The following is a 26,930-nucleotide window of genomic DNA, read 5'->3' on the forward strand; positions in this document are numbered from 1 at the left end:
GATTTTTTTCTCATTTACCTGTTTTGTTCCTCTAATTTGGCCAGCAGCTCCAGTTCATCAGGACTCAAGTTCTCAGAGTCTGCCGGTGATACTGCTGGTGCTGAGAGCACTGCATCATGGGAAGATGAGTCTGGGCTGAGCACTGGGCTGCCTGTTGATGGGGGGTCTGCGTCCATGCCAGAAGGGGAAGAAGGGCACTCTAGCTGAGGGGGAGCCCCACCAGAGCCCTCTCTCTCTGGACTACTGCTGGGTATTGACATGGTGCTGCTGATGCAGGGAGAGAGGTGAAGCTGTGTCAGTGTGGTGTGAGGGTCTCCCAGTCTCACTGCTGGTCCCCCTCCTCAGTTAGTCTGGCTGGCGCCTGATTGGCCACCTGACTGGCCTTGGAGCCGATAGGATCAGAGGTCGTCAAACCTGTTGTAGATGCAGAAAAAACAGACGGAAGACGATTACAGATTAGAAAATAGTAATCATACCAAAAGTTAACATTTCATTGGCTGCAAACAGTGTCATAAATATTTGACTTGTAACAGCATCACGTTAACTGATGACATTAAAACAACCCTCAACCATTTCTAAAATCAGAGATGCACTGATATATCAAAGAACACTGGTATCCATATATAAGATGTCTTTTCACTGATGGCGGTGGCACATATTTATCTGTTGTGTTATATTAAAGTTTTTTTCTAAATTTATATGTGTTGATTGAAAAATAATGTAATGAAAAGTGGAAATATTTTGAAATAACTATTTATATATTCACAATGAAGATTTACTTGTTAAGGTGGGTATAAATAACAAGACAAAACAAACAAAACTAAAAAAACAGAAAGTAACATCAGTATCACTTTCGGCTGTTGGTTAAACTGTCACTCTAATATCAGTATCAGCCAATAGTTTTGCAATTGTTGTATCTTTATCTAGAATATTTCACTCAAAACTGTCAACCAAAGCAGCCAGGAGTCATACACTTGTTGGCATTTTTCAGTCTTCCTCTTGCCAGACAAACATATGATGTAGATGTAAAAGTTATTTTGTCACAGGGTTAAGGTTTTAATAACACAACACAAAAATATTCTAGGACATAATTTGCTTGGTGCAATAAACACGATTTTATTTCTTTTCCTCACATTTCATTAATTTTAGCAATAAACCATGACAAAAACAAACATCCAAAACAACAAACCAGACAAAGACATAACATTAATATCTTTCACAGCAATACCTCATAAAAGGACAGTGCAAGTACTCTCAATTTAAATAATTATTGAAATTATCAAAGGGAATCCAAATATCCTATACAAAGCTGGATTAGGATTGAGGAAAAAAAAGAACCGAGAAGACTGCCAATTGCTCTGAATTTATAGCCTTTCAGTTTAAAGTTTGTGATGGTGATATGCACCCCCTCACTTGGTTCCAAATGGTTTCAGTTTTAAAATTAGTGTCATTAAGTATATCTGTTATTCACTCCATACCTAAGAGATTTAATAACCCAGAAACCCATGTTTCTATAGAGAAACACTTTGATTTGTGAATTTTCCAGTTCAACAAAATCATTCTATTTGCAGCCAAAAAGGCTAAACCAGCTGTTTTTCTTTCTTGTCTTGTTTTTAGCTTTTGAAGCATCTCAGATAGCCCAGTGTAGTAAACATGCTGTTTCCTGGTATTAATGTCTAGGTGCTATACAGTTATTGGCTGATTTGATTTAAATACTTCAGTATATATTACACAGATGTTATATCAAAGTAATGCTTTACCATTACACCTACAAAGTGTAATGCAATCAAAATATGAATAAATGAAGTGTACTCAAGTGTAGTAATCTTCTGTTAATGCATTTATGTGAACACTGGGAGAAACAAAAGTATAAGATATCACACTGGGATAAATGGACTCAACAAACAGTCATATCAGTGCATTAAAATGCCAATAATTCCTGCCACACATTGGCTCATGTATCTGCTGGGAGGGAGTGGCCCTTAGTCACCATGATGACTTCACAGTTACTCACAATTTCATGGCCGGTGACTGAAACCATACTCTCATCGCAGTGTTGTTTCTTTTCATTTAGAAAGACAATTAGCAATGTCTTACAAGAAGCAACATGGTGTGATTAGAGTGTGTGTGAAACTCATATGAATGATGTATACACCTGAGTGAACTGCTGTGCTTCATATAGATACTCATGAATGTCAGTAGTGTGAATCAACACAGCTGACCACCTAATACTCTGTTGATTTAATTAACATCACACTTTATAGTCTTCCAAAGACTAAAACAAGGTAACACCTCTTGAGCAGATTATGTGAATTGAAATAAAACACTCCAAAAGTGAGAGGATTTGTCTAATTAGATCTATTTAAATGAATTAGATGAATATCTGAGTGTAGAGAGATAGGTTAGGTGGGACTGTGTACTGCAGAGTCTGAATAAATTAAAATTACAGGCTATTAACCATGCATTTAGGGTAGGTTTTAACGGTAATGTGTGATTCCACAAGGAAAAAGCTTCAGAGAGAATGGAAATTCATGCAAACCTTTCAGGAAGATTGCATGGTTATGATTTTGTTTGGTTGTTTTGACAAGTAGGACCAAAATGTTGTGTTTCAGGTTTGACTGGTTGCCACCAGACATTAAAAGCGTACAAGAAAAACATTTGTATCAAAAGTGCAGTATTTTACTTGCTGATGTTAGACTGTATGCTTTGCCTTTGCTCTTCATTTTAATCTTGACAAATGCATGCATAAAACAGACAGATAAATATAGTGCATGGGGAGGAAAAGTCACACAAGCTGGAGGAAAACAAACCCAGAGCTTGACTGCTGTGCTGCACAGTGCAATTACAAAGGCTACCAAACACACTGTACACACACACACACACACACACACACACACACACACACACACACACACACACACACACACACTGTGCTTCTTTCTGTTTGCGGCAGCAGTCTGCGAGGGGAGTCAGAAGGGGTCACCACTGGTCAGAGAAAATCAACCACAGGCTGAGCTACTTCTTTGTAATGGTGGAAAATATAGTCTGCTCCCCACGGATCTACCTCATCTGCATTATGGATGGCAGGTCTTGTGAAAAGGGGGGAAATCCTGTGCAAAATGGCCTCTGGCAAACACCTGCACACACACCTACAGTTGAAGGCTGTAAACTCAGTTACAGTACATTCAGTAAAACATACATATATATTCATATTAATACATAAAGAAGAAACATATCAATGTATAAGGAGTGGATGATTTATCCAAAACCGTCTACCACCACGTAAGTAATTTTAGATTACAGTAAAGGTATAAACGAGAGAGAAAGAATTGGTTTAAAATAGCCATAATGCACTGATCACATTTACCCTGTTCTGTTCATATTCCCTCACTTTCTTACTGAACTGTATTGCCTTTATGTTAATTTCCTGCCTGCATTTGTGTGAGAAAGCACAACACACCCAAACAACTAAAAGTACTGCTGTGATATTTGGACTATGATATAAAGAATGGAGCATAGCATGGAACAGTATACACTTATTTATCACAAAGTGCCTTCTGTCATATTGCACAGCTCTACCTTCAATACAAGCCCAGACTGAGAAAGTAAAAACAATCAAATAATAATTCTGTAATTAATTAGACCAGGAGAGTTATGAAATACTGAGACTGCTGTGGTAAATGAGACATATCTAATTACACTAAAACAAAAAAATTTAGCGTAAGAGTATTGTTGGAGTAATACATGACTGAACAGACGCATAGATTGATTGAAAAATGTCAGATTAAATTGTCCTTGAATAACAACACACCCAATCAAGTGAATAATTGATGTGACTTCTGTAATCAACAATCAAAGTTGAGAGAAACATTCTTCATCCTGCACAACGGAGTCATACACCAGAAACAAGGAGAGCAGAAACACTGCCTGCAGTAAAGAAGCAGAGAGAAGAGCAAAGGAGAGGAGAGGCATAATAACAGTCTGAACACAGAAAACATTGCATGAGGAAGGGACAAGGACTGCATTCATGAACAGCAACCAGACCAATCAAAAGAGCCATTAACAAGCCAATGGGACCAATCACATTGATAAAAGGGGCTTAGTTAAACAAAACTGAATTCCTCTTCATACTAAAGTAGAACTGAACTATGAAAGTAAGTTATTTATAGAAAGGAATTTCCACGATACAGTAACACCTAGACATTAATACCAGGAAACAGTATGTTTACTACCCTGGCCTATCTGAGATGTTTCAAAACTCAAGACACAAGAAAAAAACATTGTAATGTACAGCAGATTTACTTTAGATGGGAGAAATGTGTATGAAATGTCATTTCAGGGTTTTTCATTCAATATTTATGTCGAATAGGAAAGAAATGCATGTTTTAAATTTACACACAACAATCATCAGCAACAATTCAAGACTACATTTATCAAAGCAATGAGCTCTGAGCACATTTCTGCGCTTCCTTGCAGCTTTACCATCACAACAAACACTCAGAATTGTTATTGTTGATGGTGATGCTACTTGACCTGAAAGCAAGTATTGATTTTACGTTTAACGTTCCCTAAGCATGTCAGCTCTATGGCTAGCCATGTGCGGAGACAAATTTCATTGATTACGCTAGGGCTGGGCAATATGGAAAACAATCACATCCTGATAATCTTTTTCATATTAGACAATCTCGATATGTATCACGATATAAATCAAATCACTATTTTTGTCAAGCTTAAATTTTCCGTTACTCATAAGTTAGTTGTGAAGACATCAGAAGGTTATTTTTGATTTAAATATGATTTATTTTCTGTCAGAGGTTGAACATGACAGATGTGCTGAAGAACATTATACAACTGTTTCAGATCAATAAAACAAGTATATATATTTAAAACTAAACTAAAAGTCTGACCAGCAGGAAAAAGCTTTCAAGTTTTAAAAGCGAACACAAACAGCAGCTGGCTCTTATGCCTGTTCTGTGTGCGTCAGTCTAACTTGCTGTGACTCTAGTGTGACTGGTTCAGTGCAGCACTACTTAATTATGATTGGCTTATGATGTTTCTGTCAAAATATGGACACATGAATTCTATTGCAATTGTATCAAGCTTGTCTCATATTTCTATCGAAGAAAAGTTATATTAAGATATATAACGTTATCGTTTTATCGCCCAGCACTACACTTAACATTTCCTTAGCATGTCGGCTCTATGGTTAGCCATCTGCAGAGACAAATTCCATACATTGCGCATTGAATTTTACAAACACAAATGACCATGCATAAGTGCAAAGCTCAGAGAAGAAGTGCAAATGATTGGAAAGGAAACTGTATTTTTGCATGGTATTTACAAAGACAAATAGCCGCTGAGTGAATTGCATTGGAGATACAGAAATATATTTGAAATAATCATCTTTGACATCAGCCTATAAGAGACGGCACAACAAGATTTAGAGGTTTTAGCTCTGCAGAGGGTGATTTAGCAGTGTCACTGGAGTCAGACCACACTGTAAAAGGTACAAGTCACGCAGGACTACAGCAGAGTGGTAGAGGTGGGATTTTTTTTTTTTTTTATCTCTCCATCCCCTCACACACACAGCAGTTAAGGGAAGGACATTGTGAAGGTCTATGACAAAGCAAAACGAGGCAGATCTGTGTGTCACAAAAGGCTGAAAATAGTGTCACTGAGCAGTTACAAGAGTCAGGGCTGGTGCTAATGTTGGTAATAATAGTGTGTGTTTTCTACTTGAATTGTTACTGTTTAAAGTCTGATATGTTCATAATGAGCTGCGTTTATATTCTTTGAGCTCTCAATAGGTGTGTTTGTGGCCAACAGTTAGCATAGCCAGTGAGAGATTAGTGTAATCCATGTACTCACAATTTTGTGTCTCCTTGACCAATGTCATGCATACAGATATAGTACTGAAAGCGTCGTCTCAAAGTTCTACTGGAGTACTGAACAGTCAACGCTATTGTTTCCCCTGTGACGTCCCTCACTCGTGCAAACCTTAGTCTAGAGTATCTGATTTCTAAATCCTTTTCGCTAAGCTAAAAAAGACATGTGTGATTCCCATCTGGCTTTGCTGGTGTAAAGACTGAGCTGGCCTATGGCACGAATAAATAAATAAATTAAAAGGATAAATAACCACCAAATGCCCCTTTACAGTACCTACATAAAGACACTCATTGATATCTCCATTCTACAAAACAAGTGAATACATAAAATAGAATCCATCCTAGACTAAATGCACAAAGTAAAAAAAACCCAAACAATCAAAAACAAACAAACAAACCGGACCACCATTTAATAAAAGATCAACCAACTGCTTTTCACAGAAACCCCAGCCTTGCTAATGTGTCACCCCTCTCTTTGGACCCTCCCCTTCTGTCTGTCTGCATGAGTCTTGCCCTCGGGGTCTTCCAGCCCTGACATCCATGTAGACTACCTCTTCATCCATAGCTACTAACCTCACTGTTGTTCCAACTCATGATCTCATATTTGCCTACTGACACGTGGACTGTTCATTTCCATGCAACTCATCTACTCTACCCCCTGTCCTTGTGACTGCTGCTGGGCCTGATGTTGCTCAAAGTGCACCATTGTAAACTCTTCAGAGTTGTCCTCTTTGTTTATCAAAGCATCACCTAATATCAGCAAAACCAAAACAAGGAGACAGTCCTCAGGCTAAATATGTCTAACATGTAATGCAAAAGGTCAATGGTGTAAAAATATACAACAAAATCAATCTGTGTATGATGGAAACTGGCTTTTACAGTATAGTCAATATGACAATATACTGGTATTGACCAACTGTATTTTTAATGTCTACTGGGAATTCCCTACAAAGCAGAATGTCAGCCTTACCAGTGTCACCAATGTTTAACAGTCTGTTTTTCAGATTCTGTCTGTGTATAAAATGCATTGTGTAGATTAGTTAGATTCAACTAAAAACTCTCACAACACAGCAGATGTTTTTCAGGGATTTATCTAATAAAAAACCTCTGTGACATGGATGTTGATGAGACACATTTAAGCTAACTCAAGGGACACTGATGATGAATATTCTCCAAACAGACAGAGTTCCCTAAATCTACTGACCACATTCCCTTTATATGACTAAAGCTTTCCTGCTCTAAATTTAGTTAGTGTCCCTCTCCAGATTATTTTGTTCCCCTGAGTCCCATTGTGAGAGGAAATTGTCCAGAAATAGTCATTTCCAAAAACCCATCAATTACTTTCAAGTGCAGGTTTTCTCTCTTGGAGCACTGAATGATCAGTGCATTAGCCCTAATACTGATCAGATTATGTAATATCTAATAATTAAAGAAACATAAAAACAGACTCCAACATGAATAATCACTTAATCTCAAAACTGGATTACACTAGTGTGTAATGAAGGACAACGGATCAACTAAACCTATGTGATACCACAGGCACTGCTTAATGTGATGCTAAAGCAATGACTCGGCCCTTGCATTTATAAGATTAGGTTTTAATTTCAGATTTTCCCAGCAGCACAGAGTTTCTGCTCAACCACCTTCTGATTATAAACATCTGTTGTCTGTTGTATTCATTTTATGTTTTTTTTTTTTTTTTTTTTTTTTTACAAGCTTGTTTCAGTGTTTCTTAACCAAAAACCTCAGGAAAAAGACAAAATGTTCAAAATCTAATAAAAATGATCTGGGTATGTGATCACAGGTTCTATGTTGTACAAGATGTTCTATTATGTGCAATATTTGTCAGAGGACTTCACTGAAAATAGGGAAATCTGCAGATATTTCAGGCCAAACTTGTTTAAGCTGACGCTCTAGCCTCCATATTGTTTACTCCAAAGCACAATCATTAAACAGCCTGACGTGAAGGCACAGGTTTCCTCACTAGCTCCGTCACACACTCTGTATCACGTCTGTGCCGTTAATCATACTCCAACAGATTCACCCTGTAGTAAACCATTCTCTCATATTTAATTTAAAGATAACCAATGCCTTTACTGTGCTGAAAAAATGCTCTGACCTTTTCTTCCTACAGAAAAGTGCTGTGTTTGTGCATGTTGGATTGATTCAGAAATCACAGGGAAATTATGCCACAAGCATTGCTATAAATTTGTCAATATTTGTTGCTGCTCTTTTGCAATAATCTCTCTGAAAAGATTCCCATTAGAACACAATGATGGGTGAGAGAAGCGGTCACATCACTATTAATTCAGGTCAATGAATACAAGGAAAGGTGATCTATAGAGTACAATGGCTCCTTTGTAAACATATAATATGATGGCGCAAATAAATCTAATATTCAGCAGTCAGAAAAATGACCTCATGATTCAGTGAGTGTAAAATCTGCTGGGAAACACATATCCAGTTACAAATCCGCAGCGTACAAGAACAATACACCAGAGAGAGAGAGAAGAGCTGTGGAGTAGCTGCAGTTGTAGTGAGCTTGAACCGCAGCAGCCAGGTCATCAAGCTACTCCCCATTTCCATGTGTCAGCAAAGGAGAAGGATTGCAGGGCCAGATTTTAGTTGCACAACAAAAAAGTTAAAAGTAGAGTTATTACTTTGAGAATAAGCACTTGAGTCATTCATAAAGTGTTGCACTACCAAACAACCAACCACCACATGGGAAAATACCTTTGTAAATAAATTAATCTCATCAATTAACGCTGCTTTCATTCATGCCAAAAATGCTTTATTACAGCCATCCTGTACCTGGCATTAAAGCAGAAAGAGCATCTAAGGATTTAAAATAAGAAACAAAACAATGTAAGACTTATTTAGCTCATGATGCAATAGCTAATGTGATTAGATAACAGTGCTTTATGGTGAAAAACACACAATTAAAACATGTAATAATAGCGCTGTGTGCGACAAAGACTGTCTACACATCTGCAGTTTATTAAAAAGTCATCATGTTCTTCTTTGATTATTCATCTTTCTTTTACAGGATTAAACCACTAGAGGAGAGGATGTTAGCTTGTCTTGTAGCATCTTTATCATCTTACACAAAAGCAGAGCATCAATCATATTTGCGCTTGGTACCAAACTCAGATCTTGTTCTGTGTGTGTGGCATACACAATCCCTGCAACAACCCGGGCATTGGTTTTTCTACCTGTCAGTAACATCCCCATTTCATTTTAAAACAGATAATCCTGGACAGCAGCAGGCAGACAAACTGTACAGTAAAGGGAGAAAGCTGTGAGATGATACCCCTCCTCCTGTTCTCGCTGGAGGCTAAACACAAATGCATGCTCACATTCAAACCCTGATGCACACAAATGCACAACTGTACACAAAACTCAGAGGCTGTTTACCCTGATGAGTCTGTCCGGGGCCTATTAGCTTACCACTCTCTCACAAAGACGAATAATGAGACAGCAGGAAATGCAGAGTAAAAGGTTAGGGAGAGAGAAAAAGACTGTGCATGTCCATGTGATCAGATAAAGAAGAGTTCTGAGGCTGTGGCGCTTAAAAATAAGGTCATCAGGATGTGAAGATCAGATAGTTCTTTCCTTACCTGTGAAATGTGTGACATGTCTTTTGCACAGAGAGAGGATTACAAGGACAAGAGTGTAATCTCACTGTATTTCATTAAAAGATACGATGAACACATTTACTCAGTGGCACATGGGGTGTTTAAGACATAATTACAGTCAACACAGTAAGAGAATTAAACCCTATAGTTTCTGTTTCCTAAAAAAAATAAGGTACACTTCTTTAAATACTCTTGAATAAAGATGTTAGCCTATAGCCTTACTTCTTATTCATCTTGAGTGATACATGTTTAAATCATAGAGTGATTTTACTTACTAACTGCCCAGAAAGCAAATATTTTGACAGTATTATGGCATACATTTGGCATTTTTGGCTTTCTTTTGGCATTATGAAAACCTTTAGGCTTAACTATGATATGATTAAGGTTATCCAAAATAGATATGGACGCACCAGCAATATATGGCTGAGTTATGGCATATGTCTGGTTAACCAAAAGACTGGGCAAAGAGCGGGATCAAGTATTGGGATGGTATGGCATGTTTATGGCAAGCCAGAAGATTGACTAAAGAGCGGCAACATCTTATTCCACATATGAATGTTTTTTGGTTGTGTTTTGGCATATTTCTGTACAGCCAAAACACTGTGCAAAGAGCGGGACTTTCAACCCAGAAGAAAACCCTACTTCATTTTAAAAACATGACCAGCACAAATTTTGGCCTCCTTTTGGCCTCTCTATGGGTCAGTTTTGGCTACTTTTTGGCTGGATTAAGGGGATTTGGGGTTTTCTGGGACAATTATGGCTATATTTTGGAGGTCCACAATTAGTTTTGGGGGAATTTTGGCTTCCTTCTGGTTTGATTTTGGTTTGCCTATTTTGGGGCCATTTAGGGCCCATACATCCGCCCAGAACTTTACCAAAATGGCATGCCAGTTTTGGAGCCAGATTTAAGCCATAATGATTTTGCTATCTGGGTGGTTTTCAGCCCTGTCTATTCAAGCAAATTTAAAGGAATATTATAGGTTTTTATCCCCAGACAACAGTGGAAACCATCAATTTAAATTGTAAAATAAGTGGGCAGGAATCAACAGGACACATCTGGACGTGTACATTCACAGGTGGGTGATAGAAGACACAACCATCCATGTTGCTAAAGACAGAAGTATCACTGCTTCACTCCACTGCTGTAAACCTATTGACTAATGTTTAGGTATCAGACCGGCCTGCTCCTGCTGCTGCTGCTGCTGCTGCTCATAGGAGGAAACAACAGGCCTGAATGCTCTGCAGTCAGCTCTTGGCTCGTTTGGATCAACATCTGTGGCCAAAATGACACATCATCCCCATTTTTCTGCGGCGTCAAATATCGCTGCTTTCCACAGCGACGCGATTGTGTAACGACATAAAATGAGGACGGGACGCTGAGAAAACATAATATGGACTTGACACGGAGCAGCATGCTATTCCTTAGCAATAAATAGGGTTTATTGGGTAATGAAAGGGCCGTGTCTCCCTCCGTCGGCATGCTGTACACTGGAATGAGATAAACGGAGACTCGGTTGACAGAGCAGAAACACCTAAGTAGGCTAGTGGGCCTGCTTTCGTTTACCAGGTTCAATATGTAGAAAGTAATGGGCTTCCTAACCGGCCACTAAGCTCCTCTAGAGAACACTGATATCCCTATATAGAAATAAACACAGCAAATAAACAAATAACCACAACAATTCTTACCTGAATCGCTTTTTAACGATCATAACTGAGGCTTCATCGTTGCTCCGAGGTGTAAATGTCAAATATATGTTATGGGCTAATTAAAAATCTTAATAGACCACCGAGGACGGATTCAGGAGACCGTCCAACGCAGTGCCATCCTCGTGCGTGCCGCCGTTCAACCGGAGGCAGCGACGCACAGCTGGTCGCGAGCCTATGCACGCGGAGGGGCTCGCGTGTGTGTGAACGGAAATACACTGGGAAAATATTTCAAGGCAAATTCACCGAAATAATCATGGCAGCCGAGCGATGTAGCCAGAATAAGGTATACACAGCAGGCAGCATCAATCATTACAAGTAAAACATAGAATGGCTGGCGTTCTCTGCCGTCTGTTGAGCGCGGGGCGGGGCGAGCCAATCACGTTGTAGGATAAGATATGATCGGCACATCACTAACCAATGAGATGAAGGAATCGCGGGATGCCTTATGAAAGACAACATAAATAGCTAATCGACTCATAGCTTTATTCTGTGGGAAGGCGGGCTCTGCAGGTGTCACAGCGTTGTCTGGTTTAATGGATTTACAGTTGATTTGTGTATGGAAATTAAATGAGTGATTTTGTTACAGAAATGTCTAAGATGAGCAGATGTTCCACTTTGTGCGGGACTGAAACAGTATTTTCAACTAATATCCCACGCCTCACATATTTTGTTTTTGAGGGCGATAGGTGAGTTCTAGCAGATGACAGCTGGTTTAAATCCAAATGTGATTAATAATAACTGAATCTAAAAGAATCTGCGAAAAGAAAAAGCTGATTTATATAATCTTCAGTCCAGTGCTGTTGCGTGGAGTTTTGGAGTTGTGTTGTGAAGGGTCCAGACTGCACTGCATGATTACTCAGTCAAAATGTAATATGTAATATAGCCTAATTATTTCATGTAATTACATTAAAAAAAAAAAAAAAAAAATTCAAACCAATGTTTTGAATTGAGCGATAAAGCTGAAAGTCAACAATTTAGAGTAAAAATATGCATGATATAATATACAGTAGCACACACACACACATTCATTGAATCATTGAGGAATAAGAATAGTACATGTTAATGCAGATATTTACATCCTGTCACATATTGTCTTTTCAGAGGTTAGGACAGTGATGCCAGGGTTGAGGATGGAGACCTATGTAATGTGTTTTTCATTTTGGGAAGATACTGAGTGGACACTAACAAATATGTAACTATCTCTGTCATTGCTTCATGGTAAGCAGGGATTGTTTTTACTCTAAAGAAAAAAGAGCCCACTCAGGTTTTTCTGTGTGGTCCCATGTGCAGCATGAATCACTTGAAGATGAACCTCAAAAATTTTCTAAATGATTGTATGCAAAATCCCATGAATAATTGATCCGATACATTGTTAAGTCACTGTGTCATCATCTTCATATAGAACCTGAAAATGACCAAACTTGACATCAGTGAGTAGTACATGCAGTATTTCATAAAGATAAGTGTTTACTCATCTTCTCTACATGTTGGTTTGACCCAGTGTTTTTCCACACAATGTACATATCATGGATATCGTACAGGAGTAATATTACATTTTATAAAAAAAATAGGCCATAAGGATTTCTGAACCTTTGTATCAAATCTTCATATAAAAAACATGAGCTGGCTCTGAAGTTCAGCACCATCTGTCATCTCAACAAATATCTAGGTTTTATTGCCATCAAGTGGACAAAGTGTATACCACAAGCCTTTAGAGGTTACTCTGAATACAGCTGCTACATGCGTAATATCACAGTAAACTTTCTTAGCATTTTTGATTCTCTGAAAATGTATCAATTTCAGTGATATTATCTTGAACAATACGTTGTGATGTGCATATATGTGCCTCATGACCATAATATTATTATTTTTACCAGCTATCATGAATGAATGAGAACAGATTATCTAGTCCATGTATTAAAACACGTTGTTAGATTTCATGTCAAAGGTAAAGGCTTCATCAGCAGCTATATCATAACTAAATATCATGTGCCATAAGTGCCATAAATAAGTTATTTACTGAAATCCTAAATATTTTTTGAGACGTTTTTATTTCAGGCGCAGTTGTCAGGCGCGAATGACGCATTCAAGAGTTGCCACAAATATGGGAGAAAATACATTTTAGATTTAATTACCGTAAGGGCAGTCATCAGTTTTAGTAATGACACTATGGAGTCCATAGTTTAATTAGTTAGCAATTTTGTCAATTTCTGATGTTCCTGTAATCTACAGCATCACAGTAATGTATACCTATTTAATATCTACCAGTTACCCTTCGTTCATCCAAAAGGGTTATGTGAATAAAATACATACCAATGTTCTGTCACTCACAACGTTACATAAAAAACTAAAGAACTATACCCTTAAGTGGTTGTTTCCCACCACTAAACCGTTCCTTAATCGGGAATTGGTTTGTTTCGCCTATATTACTGGTTGATTGGGGTGTACATGAAGGCAGCACACGTGACTCATACATGTCACTATACTGAGCGGTGCTGAGGGTACGTGCTAGCTTGTTAGTGACACACAAGCACATTGACATCGACGGGATAGAAAAGATCACAACAAGGTAATTTATCGGCAGTTTTCATTGTTTTACATTACAGACTTTTCTGTAAACTAAACCTGCATTAGTCGGTCTTAATCTGATAGAAAATGTTTGAATACTTTGCCGTGCAAAAGTTGAGGTTTGAAAGTTGGAGTGGGAGCTAAAGGTTAGCTAGCTGTCTGTTGTAGCTTCATTTAACCGATCGAGTGTATTAAGTGGTCTGATTGATATTTCTCATTTTGTTCATTCGGGTAAGCTTGAAAGACCGTATTCTTAACCACTTGGTATACGATTATTTGGTGCTGAATGTTCATGAAGGTTGAAAAATGCAGCCAATTAATGATTCCTGCTCAAGCTAACTGCTAAGTTGCTAATGCTAGCTAACCGGTTTGAATGAAGTCAAAGGAGGAGGCGTCCATTGTTTATGAGTGCGGTGTCTGCTGGTAGACATCGACATAACACAGAGTCTCTGATCGCTTCATATTTTTAGATAGCGCACATTTGTTTAATTTGATCATTTGTATTGCATGGGTTAAAGAGTGAAACCACACAGGTCCAAATACTTTTCTGATATACTAAGTTAATAATTTCGATGAGTGAAACACGCTTGCGGCCTACTAATGTTACTTCAATGTTAGATCCTGCTGCCAAAACTTAAATTAGCTTATGGTCTTTATCCGTTTTACCGTTTTCCAGTGAATTAACATTTGATTTTAAACACGATGAATTACCAGATTTCTAAAGCGATTAAAAAATATATATCTTTTTCCCATCATCAATACTCGATACTCGAATAAAAAATGGCAGCTTTTATTACAATTTTATTCCACTAGTTTTACTTCAGTTAGTCTGGGGTCAAAATAAAGCCGTGCTCTAATGTAGCCAACTTGTTCTCCATACAGATGTCTGAGCACGACGTTGATAATGAGCTTCTGGACTATGAGGAGGATGAGGAGCCCCAGGGAGCCCCCGAGAGTGCGACCCCAGCCAGCAAGAAGGAGGTGAAGGGGTCTTATGTGTCCATCCACAGCTCTGGCTTTAGAGACTTTCTTCTCAAACCAGAGCTGCTCCGTTCCATTGTTGACTGTGGTTTTGAACATCCCTCAGAAGGTGAGGGACACTTTCTATTGTGCATTTCTTATGTTGATGGTGTAATATCATAATATTAACATGTAGTCAACTAATTTTCTGGAAAAAAAAAACACCTGTGCTTATACGCTTTCAGTTCAACATGAGTGTATTCCTCAAGCTATTTTGGGAATGGACATCCTCTGTCAGGCCAAGTCTGGCATGGGAAAGACAGCTGTGTTTGTTCTTGCCACTCTGCAGCAGATAGAGCCTGTGGATGGACAGGTGAGTTGGCCATTGTGAATTTGTGTTTTATGGATTTGTTCCTATATCTTTTTCAAATTTTAACTGAGGGGTCATTGAACTATTGTTTTCTAGAAATCAACAGGAGATTGGTTCATTTCAGAATAATATATATATTTTAAATTATTCTGTGTATCTTTTATGTTGTCACTGATAATGGCCTGACAAATATTGTACTGCATATTGTTGGGTAACTTAATGTAAATTAATGCATTATAATATAATCATATGTCTGAACTTATAATAAAATTAGTAGCGTAAAAAGTGCACAATGTACTTCCGAGATGGATACTCAGGGATGATACTTTTGATGAATAAAAAAATAATAAATTGTACAGTATTTGAGTAAATGTTCTTAGTTACTCTTGACAGTTGCTCATGTCTTTAGCCCTCTACCGTTAGTTACTGTAACGCATTAACGCTTTTAAGTAGTATTTAAACAATATTCTTGTATATTTGTATGTCATATCATTGTGACATTTATTGGAAAGTTTAGTAACATCTGTCGAAATTTAACAGTAAAACATTATTGAAACTTTTATTCTAAGGGGAGGCATGTTTTTGATTCCCTGTTTGCCAGGTGTCCGTCCTTGTGATGTGCCACACACGAGAGCTGGCCTTCCAGATCAGCAAAGAGTACGAGCGCTTCTCCAAGTACATGCCCACTGTCAAGGTGTCCGTGTTCTTCGGAGGCCTCACCATCAAGAAGGATGAGGAAGTCCTGAAGAAGAATTGCCCTCACATTGTCGTGGGAACTCCAGGCCGTACCCTGGCCCTCATCCGCAACAAGAGCCTGAGCCTGAAGAACATCAAACACTTTGTGCTTGATGAGTGTGATAAGATGCTGGAGCAGCTGGGTGAGTAATGTGAAGAGAAGACTTTGCAGTCAGTGATTGCGTAACTTTAGATCTTTACCTGGTTGCTTTCATACTTTTTTAAGAACATTTCCATTATTGTAGGGGTTTCATCTGAAAATAATCCCACTTGGCAAATAAAGTAATCAAAATTTTTATTGGAAAAATAACTGAGATATTTTTACCTGATCACATAGATGAAAAGCAAAATTAAAGTTGTTGAAGAAATGTAATTCAGTGAATGTTATTTTGTACGTACCCTTTTCTTTCTCCACACAGACATGAGGAGTGATGTTCAGGAAATCTTCAGGCTGACACCCCATGAGAAACAGGTTATGATGTTTAGTGCAACACTAAGCAAGGAGATCCGCCCAGTCTGCCGCAAGTTCATGCAGGATGTGAGTAGAAAACAGCATGAGTCTATGCTCATGGGTGTGGAAGGTTGTCAAGAGAAGGGATGCTGACATTGGTATCCCTTCCTCAAGCTGCTTTTACGTAGGTGTTTAAGCAGGAATGTTGTGCCTTTGTTCCACCTCTATTTTGTGTAAAAGGTGTGACCATGAAATTGGCAGCATTGTTATAACAACTGTCAGCTGGCAGTGGATGTAGACGGAGCAAAAACAGTATATGTGCAAAGAGGACTGGGGGATTCTGTTTTGTGCAATTCCCCACTGAAAGATTTTTTTAAAAAAGTCTTCGAAGAAAATGTAGTGTAACCCAACCGTTGGGAGTTGACCAAGATGCTATGATAAAAAATGTCTGAATTCGGGAGTTAGTGAAGTCTAGGAGCTCATAACCTTCTGAGCAGAGGATCATATCACCTTCTGCTGTTGGTTTAAGCACAACACCAACATGCATGTATTACTAAGTTGTATGTTAATGCTGCACTAGATGTTAGCATTGTTTTGTCATATGTCTGATTCAGGAACCCAGACATTCTCTCTTAAGTCTCTCCTCGAAGCAGGATTATACCTGCATTGTTCTGTTTCAATAAACAGGCAAACCACTATAATGAGGTGTCTTTTTAATCTGAATATGCATATTATTCTCTGTTTTTAGAAGTATTTATATGTTTTTAATGTACATTATACTTTAATGGGGCAGTGGTTATTATCAACTCCCTCTATGCTTTGCCCATTTGTGGTTGTTGGTGTCATAAGTGGCCATATCAGAGGGATAAACTGGTCCTCTACGGCAGATCTCTCTTTCAGCCAGGACAGTTCCTCCTCCTGGCTCTGCTGCTGTCTGAGAGAACAGTCTTCAGTCAAACTCACTGTCAAGAATGTTCATGTTTAGACAATTTAATTGTAAGGAGGTGATTTGTTTATTAAACTCGGAGAAACTGGAGTAGAGAGGATGGAGAAATGAGGTCTTACTTACTTACTTACTTTTAATATTTGTAACCACATGGTAATCTTTATTTGCATGTTTTTAGTCACTTTCACCCATGCTGATTTGTGTAAAGAAAGCACATTTGAATGCATATTTTTAGATATTTTAAGCATGTTTATTAAGTAGTTTGCAAAACATAATGACAGACTCCTCTTTTTTGCCGTGTAGCCCATGGAGGTATTTGTGGATGATGAGACCAAGTTGACGCTCCACGGCTTACAGCAGTATTACTGCAAACTGAAGGACAGCGAGAAGAACCGCAAGCTCTTTGACCTGCTCGATGTGCTCGAGTTTAACCAGGTATAGTTAGCGATAACCGTAAGAGCTGTGCGAGACATACTTTTTGTTGTATACATTCTGTTATGAAAAAAAACCTGAAATACTATGTCTTTTCCAGATATTTCTTAAGCTAAAAATTGTCTTTCTAGAGAGTTATTTCTGTTGTTGATTGCTGTTAGGTGGTCATCTTTGTGAAGTCGGTGCATCGCTGTGTGGCATTGTCCCAGCTGCTGGTGGAGCAGAACTTCCCTGCCATTGCCATACACCGGGGCATGGCGCAGGAGGAGAGGTTAGTGCTCCCAGTTTATCTGTTTACATTTTACTCTCTCATTACCCTATTTATGGTATGGTTGTAAAAAATGTTCTGTCTGCACATGAGGACTTTCCAATCAGCGGCATGTGAAATGAAACAGATTTAAGAGCTTGGAGTTTGTGCTTCGCCTCTCCCATTTCTAATTTATTGAAGGGCTGTTTGCCCTCTTTAGGTTATCCCGGTACCAGCAGTTTAAAGACTTCCAGCGGCGCATCCTGGTAGCAACAAACCTTTTTGGTCGCGGTATGGACATCGAGCGAGTCAACATCGTCTTCAACTATGACATGCCAGAGGATTCAGACACATACCTTCACAGAGTGAGTCCACATATGACACAGTTTTCCATGAATTCATTCCGGAGGTGATACTTTTACATAAAAACACTTTCATCTTGTGGAAAAAAAGTTGGTAAAAGGTCATGGTTGTGGATTGGATTTCTTTATTAAGAAATCATTAAAATCTTTTCCTTGAAACACTATTGTATTTCTGTTCTCCTTCCAGGAGTGTCAGTGTGTGAATGCTGTTTTTCTTTCAGGTGGCCCGTGCTGGCAGGTTTGGGACCAAAGGCCTGGCTGTCACCTTTGTGTCAGATGAGACTGACGCCAAAACCTTGAATGAAGTCCAGGACCGGTTCGAGGTCAATGTAGCAGAGCTCCCAGAGGAGATTGATATCTCTTCCTACAGTAAGTATTCTTATCTCTTACTGGTAAAAGTGAGGTTTGTATGTATATAAAAGTCAGATATTATTAGTGTTCAAAGATCTTAAGGCCCACACAGAGATCGTCAGGGGCACATTTCTAGTTACTGTTGTACATATGAGCACTTGAAATAGCAATATATTACACAAGATTTCAGCTATACACATACATTGATGTCCTGTATTTATTCCTTAACGTATATCTAAAATTGCCACATCTTTGTCTTTACAGTTGAACAGTCCAGATGAGTGCGTTTCCAATGATGACTGCGTTGCCCTTGGTGTTGTATTTTGGTGACGGACAAATAAGACCTCAACATTACTTTTAAGTCATAGTCCCACCGTATGTGTTGGCAAGTTGATAATGATAAAAAAAATTATTTTATCATGTCTTTGTGGGATACTTGTTTTATTGTTTTGTTAAAACCATGGATATATTGTTTGTTTTGGTTAAAGAAATAAACTTTTTATACCTTATTCATTGGTTTTGAATTTAATTTTAAACATGTTTAGGAAAGTCAGTGTCACATTAAACATACTAGTACATCACAATATGACATAAATGCAATGTTTTTATGTTTAGAAAAAGGTATAGAAAGTTACTCAACAGTTTTGACTGTAATTCTCCTCACGAGCAGAGGGCGCCATCGTCGCAGATTGAAGACGTAAAGCCACTGTTTTTCCCACACAGTTGGTCCCTTTGAACTGTCTGCCAAGGGGGATCATTTGAAACTGGACAAGTTGAGTTAAAATAAAACCTTAAGATGAAACTTGAGCTTGGCGGACAGTTTTATAAAATGGATAGACCAACAAAATTTCTGACTGACTGCAAGTCAATTTGTCAATTATATATGAGTTCATAAAAAAGTTTAGGGAATACAAGAATAAATTCTGTAAAATGCAGGTCTATGTAGGATATTTGAGCTGCATTCAGTGATCAAACAAACAAAAAAAAAATCTGTTCTTCAATCTTTAGAAAGAGAATTGACAACTGTCCAGACTTGGCTGAACACTTGTTTCAGTCCCAGATAATGTTCCTTATCATTTATTGGTCTCTGAGCTACAAGGAAACTGTGTCATAATTACTGTAAGTTTATTTTCAGATGGCTTGTCATGTCAGCACCCACTGTGCTGAAAAAAGCAGAGTGGGTGCAGTCAGTGCTTCAGTTCATAACAAGTCGTTATGATTTAATGCAGTGTGAATTAAAGTCACTGTCTACTTTCTGCTTTGTACTTCATGGTTCACGACACAAAGCTGCGAAAGTAGGTCTTCCACTGGTTGTCACGGCATTGTGGGGTTTTGCGTCATTACCACAACAATATGTGAGTGATATGATCCTGTTTAAAATCACTGTGCACTGTTGTTAAATGTTATAACTCCTAAGTGTCAGTGCTGAACAAAGTGCTCTGTTGCTCTTGAAGGGCTCCTCCTCTCAGGTCGGTCCGAGGGTCTCAAAATATTCCCCCACACCGGAACCAGCTCAGAGTCAGCCTCAAGTCCACGTGTGCTTCAGGGCTCTAATTTAGGTCCCACGTCGGTTTGAGCAGGAGCAGGCTGGTGTACAATCCACTCCGGTCACACATTACAACATAAGATTGTGAATAAAACCAAGGCAGCCCCCCTCCTGCCTGTGTTCTTCACCCAGTTTGAGCCACATGATCAAAATGGCCTCTCGTCATGAAATGTCTTGCTTCATCAAGAAACTTGACCTCATCACAAGAAAGAAAATACAAATAAAAACACTCTTCAGTCTTAGTCTATGAATTTGTGGGTGTCTCCGTACATCCAGTGCTGTGGAGGGAGGGCCACTTCATTGAGGTGGCCACAGTCGTCACTGCATTTACAGGACTGGATGAACATGGCTGACCTCTGGAAGCGCTCACCGTCCGGGCAGGTGAAGGTCACAGGCACAGTGCGTGTTCGTCGGGGTGAACAGCACCGTCTGTCTGTGCACACGCCGCAGTAGTTGGGCCTGTAGAGGCGGACGCTCACACACTCTCCATAGGACAGACGGAGGGGTTCAGGGGCTTTTTGGGTTGGAGAACATGTCTTCCCTCTCTGTGGGTAGACAAGAAAAGTAAATGAATGGGTGTTACACTCTGAAATGAAAAGGGTTAAAGATGAGTACAAAGGGGAGTTCACACTAAATACTACCACTGTGGTTTATAGAAGCAGTTCTTTTTTCCTGAAACCTTTGTTTTTACTGCTGTACATACTTCACATATATTCACATTGGATCTTAATACAGAGACTAAGAAATGCATAGTAGAACTTTATTGATTCAAACTATTAAACCAGCAAAGCTAATGTTGGCTGAGGACTTTTATACAATACTGTACATATAAGATATGAGTTTGTATATAACACCTAACCCTGTTTGTACAACAGTAAGTGATGCAGTTTGTTTCTAATCAGCTTCAATCGCAAAAGTCATATGATTTTAATTCATCAAAAAGTCTAATGAGCTTTCCCTTGTATCAGCCCAGTTTTTTTTTTTACATAACAGCAGAATTAAGCAGCTTTGCAGTCAAAGTCATTAGTTTCACATCAAGAGAACCAGATTTAACTTGTTGTGCCAAAACAGCAAGAGGGGATTATTTTTAGATTTAGGTGATTAAATTTAAAATTAAACATTTATTTAACGTTTGAGTGTACTTTAAACAAACAGTGCACTGACACCTATGATCACTCTTGGCAGCAGAGCTTTTAAGTCAATGGAGCACAGAAAGGGCTCCTAGTGTGTGTCCAGGATTAATATAGACACACCACTTCCCTGGACTTTGAGTACACAGACGGGGCCTAGCTATGGACAGTTGCTTAGCAGGAATGCCGGGGGTGGGGGACTATATTTAAAAAGGCGCCTGCCTGCCACCAAAACACTGAGTAAATCAGCACTGCTCAGTTCCCACTGGATGTAGAGCTTCCCGAAATGACTACTGAAATAATCTCTGTTCTTAAGCTCAGGGATAAAGACAGCCTTAGTGCTAAGAGTATATTTACTCAGCACTGGAACATCTCATTTTTATTCTTTGTAGCATAGATTTGACATTTTCAAACTCTGATGACTGGTAAAAACAGAGAAACACAAAAGTACTGTATAACATGAGCAGGTAGTTGTTTGATATGTTTTCCTTTGTGTAGTTAGACATGCAGATAACAGACTGTTGATAAGCTTTATGACAAGCTGGTAAAGTTTTTCTTTGTTGCTGCGATAAGATGTTATTTAGCCCATAACATTTAGATATTTGACCTGTGCTCTCTGTCTACCTTGGTCTATTTTTTTGAGTTCAGTCTACTTCACCTTAGCTGGGATTGTCAGGCCGTGGCAGGGACGCACGGTGCAGATTCTGGTCTCTTTTTCCAGTTTGCACTCGGGGTTCCTGTTGGTGATGCGTGAAGAAATGCCCATCCCACAGCTCCGGGAGCACTGGGACCAGTCGGTGGTTTGGAGCGGACACTTCTTCTCCTTCAGATGGTTCCACACTGAAAACCAACAGAGGGAGAAATGAGAACTCTGTGGTACAGATTTGACCCGAGCAGGTGATTTCATATCTGCTGGCATAAAGGTGTTTTAATAATATCCACCATAAAACCCCAGAACGAAGTGGGGAAAACAGTAAAGGGGGTCAGGAAAAATATGACCGAACCTGTATTTGTCTTACCTGGCAGGTGCTGGTAGCCTTGTTCTCTTTCCCAGCCGCTGGTCTTAACATCACCCAGATCATTGACAAGAACCAGCTCATTTTCAGTCTGGTGTGGAGGTTTGGGCTGTGGTTGTTTAGGTGGACGCACCTGTGATGGGAGATAAGATAAGATGAGACAAAACCGCTCATTGTGGCCCTATTTGTGCTGTGGCTGTGTGTCTTTTGTGTGATTTTCACACTGCTATCAACCATGATGCCCTGATTGTCAAGGAGTAACTTCGGAGAAATCGATCGAAGTGAGACACTTCACTCCTCTTTAGCTTGAAGAGTGGGAAGTTTAACCAAGCATTTAAGCATTTGTATCAGTATATTACATTTATAAAGGTTTTCCAGTTTGTTTAGGAAGAGCTCTTGTTTCATTGCTGGAGTTCAGTAATTTGCATTTGCCTTTTACAAATAAGACAAAGTCAAACTTGTGTTTCTAATGTCCCTCTGTTCTGGTAATAGAAGTAATAATCACCATAAGATCATGTTTACATCAAATTAAAACCTCAAAATAATGCAGATAAATGCAAATTTACATGGATTATGACAAACTGTATAATATACAGGTTCATCTTAATTTTTTCATATCCCAGTTAAAAAGATAAGTGCAACAAAGACCATTTCATGATGAAACAAACCTGAGTCACTGGTGGGAGATGCCAGGTGCCCTTATGGCAGTCGACACTGAAGCAGCACTGCCCAGGTATCCTGATGAGCCGGGGGTACGGGCAGGATGGTGAGGCCGGTGGCAGCTTGTTGTTGCAGAGAGCAGCGCAGCCAACGGCGCCATCAATGCAGGTACACTGGTGTTTACAGCCGGCGCGGAAATTCTCACCATTTTGATAGATCCTGCCATTGTACTCACATGTCCGCCCCTCAGATTTTGCTGAAAAGAACAAGAAAGCAGTCATCATCTGAGTCAGATGGTGGATTTGTCACATACAGCTGTGGTTTTATTATTTATAGGTATGTTATGTAAAATGAAGGATTTGTTGTTGTTCAGCCACACATTTCATGCATCTTGGCACCAGTCCTTCACATTGCTGTTAGCTACTTTACACCACTCCTGGTGCAAAAATTCCAACAGCTCCACCTTGTTTGATTGCTTGTGATTATTCATCTTCCACTTGATTAAAATCCAGAAGTTTTCCATAAACCAGACTTGGAGTACTCTCCTCATTTTTTCCAGGTCTGTACATGAACTGGCTACTATGATCCATAAGCACAACTCCCAGATGGATAGATGTACACAACATACATGCTTTAAAGTCCAAGAGAACCAGTGATTGAGTCTCTGATTACAGCAAGTATGTGTAAGAAGAATTCCCTACATTCACTTGTTTCAACAGCTGAAATTTTCCCCTCACTTTACCCAGAATACACACAGTAACTTCATATGACAACAGTGCATAAAATGACACACAGTAGCACCAAGATTGAAAGGTCAGGGGAAATAAGGGGACAGGAAATATCAGACTCCTTGTCTCCAAAGCATGGATGAACCAGCTATTCATAGTTTGTGGGGCAGGCAGCAGTGGTACGGTACAGATGGAAGTGTATTTTTATCTCTGCAACCCCCTGCTTGCTGTCATAAAACAACTATTACTTATTAAATTACTCCCTCTTATTTTCCTGACATGTGTTTACCTCTGAATTTCTATAAATGAGGATAAACTGGTGTCAAATGTTTGTACCCTGCATCATATTGTTGCTCAAGATTTAGCTTTACTAGAAATCACATTCAGCTTATAAATTACAGGTAATTTAGGTGAAATCTTCAGTAGGGATGTGGGAAGGTGGTGTCTTTTAATTCCTCTTCTGCTTATCATGCTCCAACAACGGCATATGCTTTTTCTTCTATGTGAAAATCCCTGCCTACACCCCCCCCCCCCACCTCCTCCCTTCTCACCTCGACAGATGCCCCAGGCCATGGTCACATCGTTGCCGTAATTACACTCCAGCCCTTTGTGGTGGTCACAGGGCCTCATGGAGCTGCAGTCCTGGTTCAGCTGAGCAGCACACACCTTACAGCAGCCACATCCGTCTGGCACGGCGCTTACGCCTGCAGGGCAAACCAGGGGCTCCTCAGGGCATTCACATACTGCCGGGCAGCCAGCAGTCACCTGGAGAGAAGAAAGACGGAGTGGAGAAGGAGGTTCAGCGTCTGGATCCTGAATCTACTCTAGAAATAACAAGGGAAAACAGTGACACAGATTGCATGACTGGAAAATTCAATTGTAACTTTGTGGCAACTAGGGTGCTAAAGTCATCAGCAGGGCTTCCCAGTGGACCAGTTTCAGCTTTTCTTTCAACATCAAAGCTAAGGGAACAAAACTCTAGTGTCTTATGTTAGAGTCCCTATTATTCTTTATTATCTCTTAAACTTCTCAGGCTTCATTGTGACTGGTTTTGAGTCCTTCCACAGACAAAGCAATGAGGGTTTCTACATTGCACATCAAATTATTGCTGGCCAGTCATCCTCGAGTGTCTAGACAGCTAAGAGGTTTGTACCCAGTCCCCTGCTGGCTCGTGATTTGAGTCATTGCCCTGCGCTAGAGCCAACTTGTTCCAGTTTTTAGGAATCAGAGAGTCACTGCTTCAAAAAGCAGACATGAGTAGACATGCTTATTACCAGAAGGACAGCCAACATCAGAGCAACTCTGTTTATTAGCTCTTCTGAAAAAGGGGACTGACAACCCCATCTGAACTCTATTTCCTCCATCTACTGTTACGTCTTAAAGAAATCAGTTTAGCATAAAGTCATAATGTCATAATGGTGTAATTCTATCAGTGAATCACCTGATTTTAGGAGAGAAAGCAAATGAAAATAAGCTCTCTTTGTCATTGTCAATGATTAATCACATTTTATTTTCTGCTGCATTATTTCTAACAGATCAGTGTGTATTAAATCATAAAAATATATCTTACCTGTGCGATGACGGCTGTTGTCAGTAAAGTCAGGTACATCAGGAAAGTCATGCTAAACTTATAGGAACGTGATAAAATAATGTATTTAGAATCTTTTGTCTACAATCTACTTAAAGATTGTCAGTCTGAAATGGTTTAACCAGTAGTCTAACTTTAGTTCGGGTCTCTCTTTGGACCTTAGTCTTTGCGTTTCTACGTCCAAACCCTATTTTATATCAGCTGTGAGACTCTAGGAAGCCCCGCCCTCTTTCTCCAAAACTAGCCAATCATCGTGCACACCGCAACCAGACATCCGTAATGGGCGTGGCTTCACCGCAGGGTTACTTCGCTGATTGGTGGGTGTGTTTTGGAATGAATGCAGCCATTCATAAAAATTGCAGGTCCGCTCTGTATTTATTTTATGGGTTAAACATTTAAATGTAACAGGCTCTGAAGTCACACTCATGCACATTCCTGCTTTTGTGGCCTCCTCTCTCCTAACACTAAGTAAATATATTCAGCTGGTTGGTGCACAGTCAGGCAGCATGGTAACAATAATAAGACCAACACCTCAAGGAAAAAAAGGAGGGAGGAATTCCCTCTGTTTTTCCAGACCAACGTAGGTGCCAGGACAGAACATTAAAGCAGAATGTATTAAGTCAACAGTAAAATAAGAGCAGTTGTCAGAGAGAGTGAACACACCCCTCTTTGTCTGCACAGATCACAGCCTAAGAGAGAGTTTCCATGTTTTTCAAAGGTTGGTTTGATTGTTTTTGCTCTCTGAATGCTCCATCTTGAATTCAGGTGGACTGGCTGTTTTCGACTATTATTTCTAACCACATGGTGCTGACATGGGAATGATGAGGATACGATCACTTGGAAAGAATGGTCGAGTCAAGGAGGAAAGCAAGATTATTGTTTTTGAGGGCAGCTCATATGAAAGGTGGCTCCCTCCTCCTCCTCCTCCTCCTCCTCTTCCAATGTCTTCCTTTTCAACCACAGGTTTTCAGCCACACCTGCCCTAACACAGAGACCTCCTTTGATGAGAGAAATATGATCAGTAGAGGTTTTAAAGTTTGGTTCCTCCTATGAATGCCCATGTGTACTTGCATGGTTCAGACTTAAAAAGCCAAGTATCTCACATCATTTTCTTCCAAAGGCTGTGATGATGGTACCAGAATATTTAAACATAATCCAGATTGAAAAAGAGATCATCAAATTTTCACTTTCAGGCTTAAACATGTTTAGATTTACTTTATATGATACCAGAGACCTCACTAGATGATGGTCACCGATGATTATCTTTTCTGGGTCAAAAAAATGTAAACTGTACTGGTGTCATTAACAGTGATTCTTTCTTATATTCCTTTTTCACTTTTAACCTCTTACATGCATTCTATTACTTATTTTCAGATTCAGAGGGTTTACTTTTGATATGTTAAACCTTACAGATCATCAGTTACCAGTTACCTTTATTAAAATATCATTAATAAAGTGATTATTTCATATCAGTGTTAATTGTAAGTTAATTACATGTTTGTCATCTCAGTAAATGCATTTGATTTATTTTCAAACTTAACCAACAATTTCACATCTAACAGTAGGTAATTATTTCTCATGATATCATACATCATCTGATCTTATATTATTGT

General features: G+C 39.2%; 3 protein-coding genes across 6 annotated transcripts in view; 1 reads left to right on the forward strand and 2 right to left on the reverse strand.

Annotated features, from left to right (window-relative positions):
• Positions 1-11,567, reverse strand: part of evi5l (ecotropic viral integration site 5 like) — a 36,420-nt gene extending 24,853 nt beyond the window's left edge. For both annotated transcript variants that reach the window (XM_030136925.1, XM_030136917.1), the window contains exons 1-2: positions 11,207-11,567; positions 19-414 (exon numbers count right to left, since the gene is read on the reverse strand). In XM_030136925.1, the coding sequence (XP_029992785.1) occupies positions 19-260 (242 nt within the window). In that variant the 5' untranslated portion in view covers positions 261-414; positions 11,207-11,567. The remainder of the gene's footprint in view (positions 1-18; positions 415-11,206) is intronic.
• On the forward strand, positions 2,271-19,049 carry LOC115421189 (ATP-dependent RNA helicase DDX39A). Of its 3 annotated transcripts, none has more exons than XM_030136968.1 (10): positions 2,271-2,285; positions 14,678-14,885; positions 15,001-15,128; positions 15,727-16,003; positions 16,280-16,398; positions 17,561-17,692; positions 17,851-17,960; positions 18,157-18,301; positions 18,520-18,667; positions 18,914-19,049. In XM_030136968.1, the coding sequence occupies exons 2-10, from the start codon at positions 14,678-14,680 to the stop codon at positions 18,928-18,930; spliced, it is 1,284 nt and encodes a 427-aa protein (XP_029992828.1). In that variant the 5' UTR covers positions 2,271-2,285; the 3' UTR covers positions 18,931-19,049. The 3 variants fall into 3 exon arrangements, with proteins under 3 accessions (XP_029992828.1, XP_029992809.1, XP_029992820.1); XM_030136949.1 differs by lacking the exon at positions 2,271-2,285 and adding an exon at positions 13,680-13,796; XM_030136960.1 differs by lacking the exon at positions 2,271-2,285 and adding an exon at positions 13,682-13,791 and having other exon boundaries at positions 14,676-14,885.
• Positions 19,050-19,127: 78 nt separating this feature from the next.
• Positions 19,128-25,474, reverse strand: LOC115421202 (CCN family member 1-like). Its single transcript, XM_030136978.1, has 6 exons — positions 25,300-25,474; positions 24,281-24,494; positions 23,010-23,257; positions 22,345-22,474; positions 21,984-22,165; positions 19,128-20,740 (listed from the first exon to the last, which is right to left on the reverse strand). Exons 1-6 carry the CDS (start codon positions 25,348-25,350, stop codon positions 20,435-20,437), a joined length of 1,131 nt encoding a protein of 376 aa, XP_029992838.1. The 5' UTR covers positions 25,351-25,474; the 3' UTR covers positions 19,128-20,434.
• Positions 25,475-26,930: the final 1,456 nt, after the last annotated feature.

The sequence above is a fragment of the Sphaeramia orbicularis genome, chromosome 1, assembly GCF_902148855.1.
Source record: "Sphaeramia orbicularis chromosome 1, fSphaOr1.1, whole genome shotgun sequence".
Taxonomy (NCBI): Eukaryota; Metazoa; Chordata; class Actinopteri; order Kurtiformes; family Apogonidae; genus Sphaeramia; species Sphaeramia orbicularis.

Excerpts from the sequence above, each read along its gene's own strand:
- LOC115421202 (XM_030136978.1), bottom strand. The coding sequence starts at position 25,350 with ATGACTTTCCTGATGTACCTGACTTTACTGACAACAGCCGTCATCGCA. Across the intron at positions 23,258-24,280 it reads GGCCTGGGGCATCTGTCGAG|CAAAATCTGAGGGGCGGACA; the intron begins GTGAGAAGGGAG and ends TGTTCTTTTCAG. Across the intron at positions 22,166-22,344 it reads AGGCTACCAGCACCTGCCAG|TGTGGAACCATCTGAAGGAG; the intron begins GTAAGACAAATA and ends GTTGGTTTTCAG.
- LOC115421189 (XM_030136968.1), top strand. The coding sequence starts at position 14,678 with ATGTCTGAGCACGACGTTGATAATGAGCTTCTGGACTATGAGGAGGAT. Across the intron at positions 14,886-15,000 it reads TTTTGAACATCCCTCAGAAG|TTCAACATGAGTGTATTCCT; the intron begins GTGAGGGACACT and ends ATACGCTTTCAG. Across the intron at positions 17,693-17,850 it reads ATGTGCTCGAGTTTAACCAG|GTGGTCATCTTTGTGAAGTC; the intron begins GTATAGTTAGCG and ends GATTGCTGTTAG.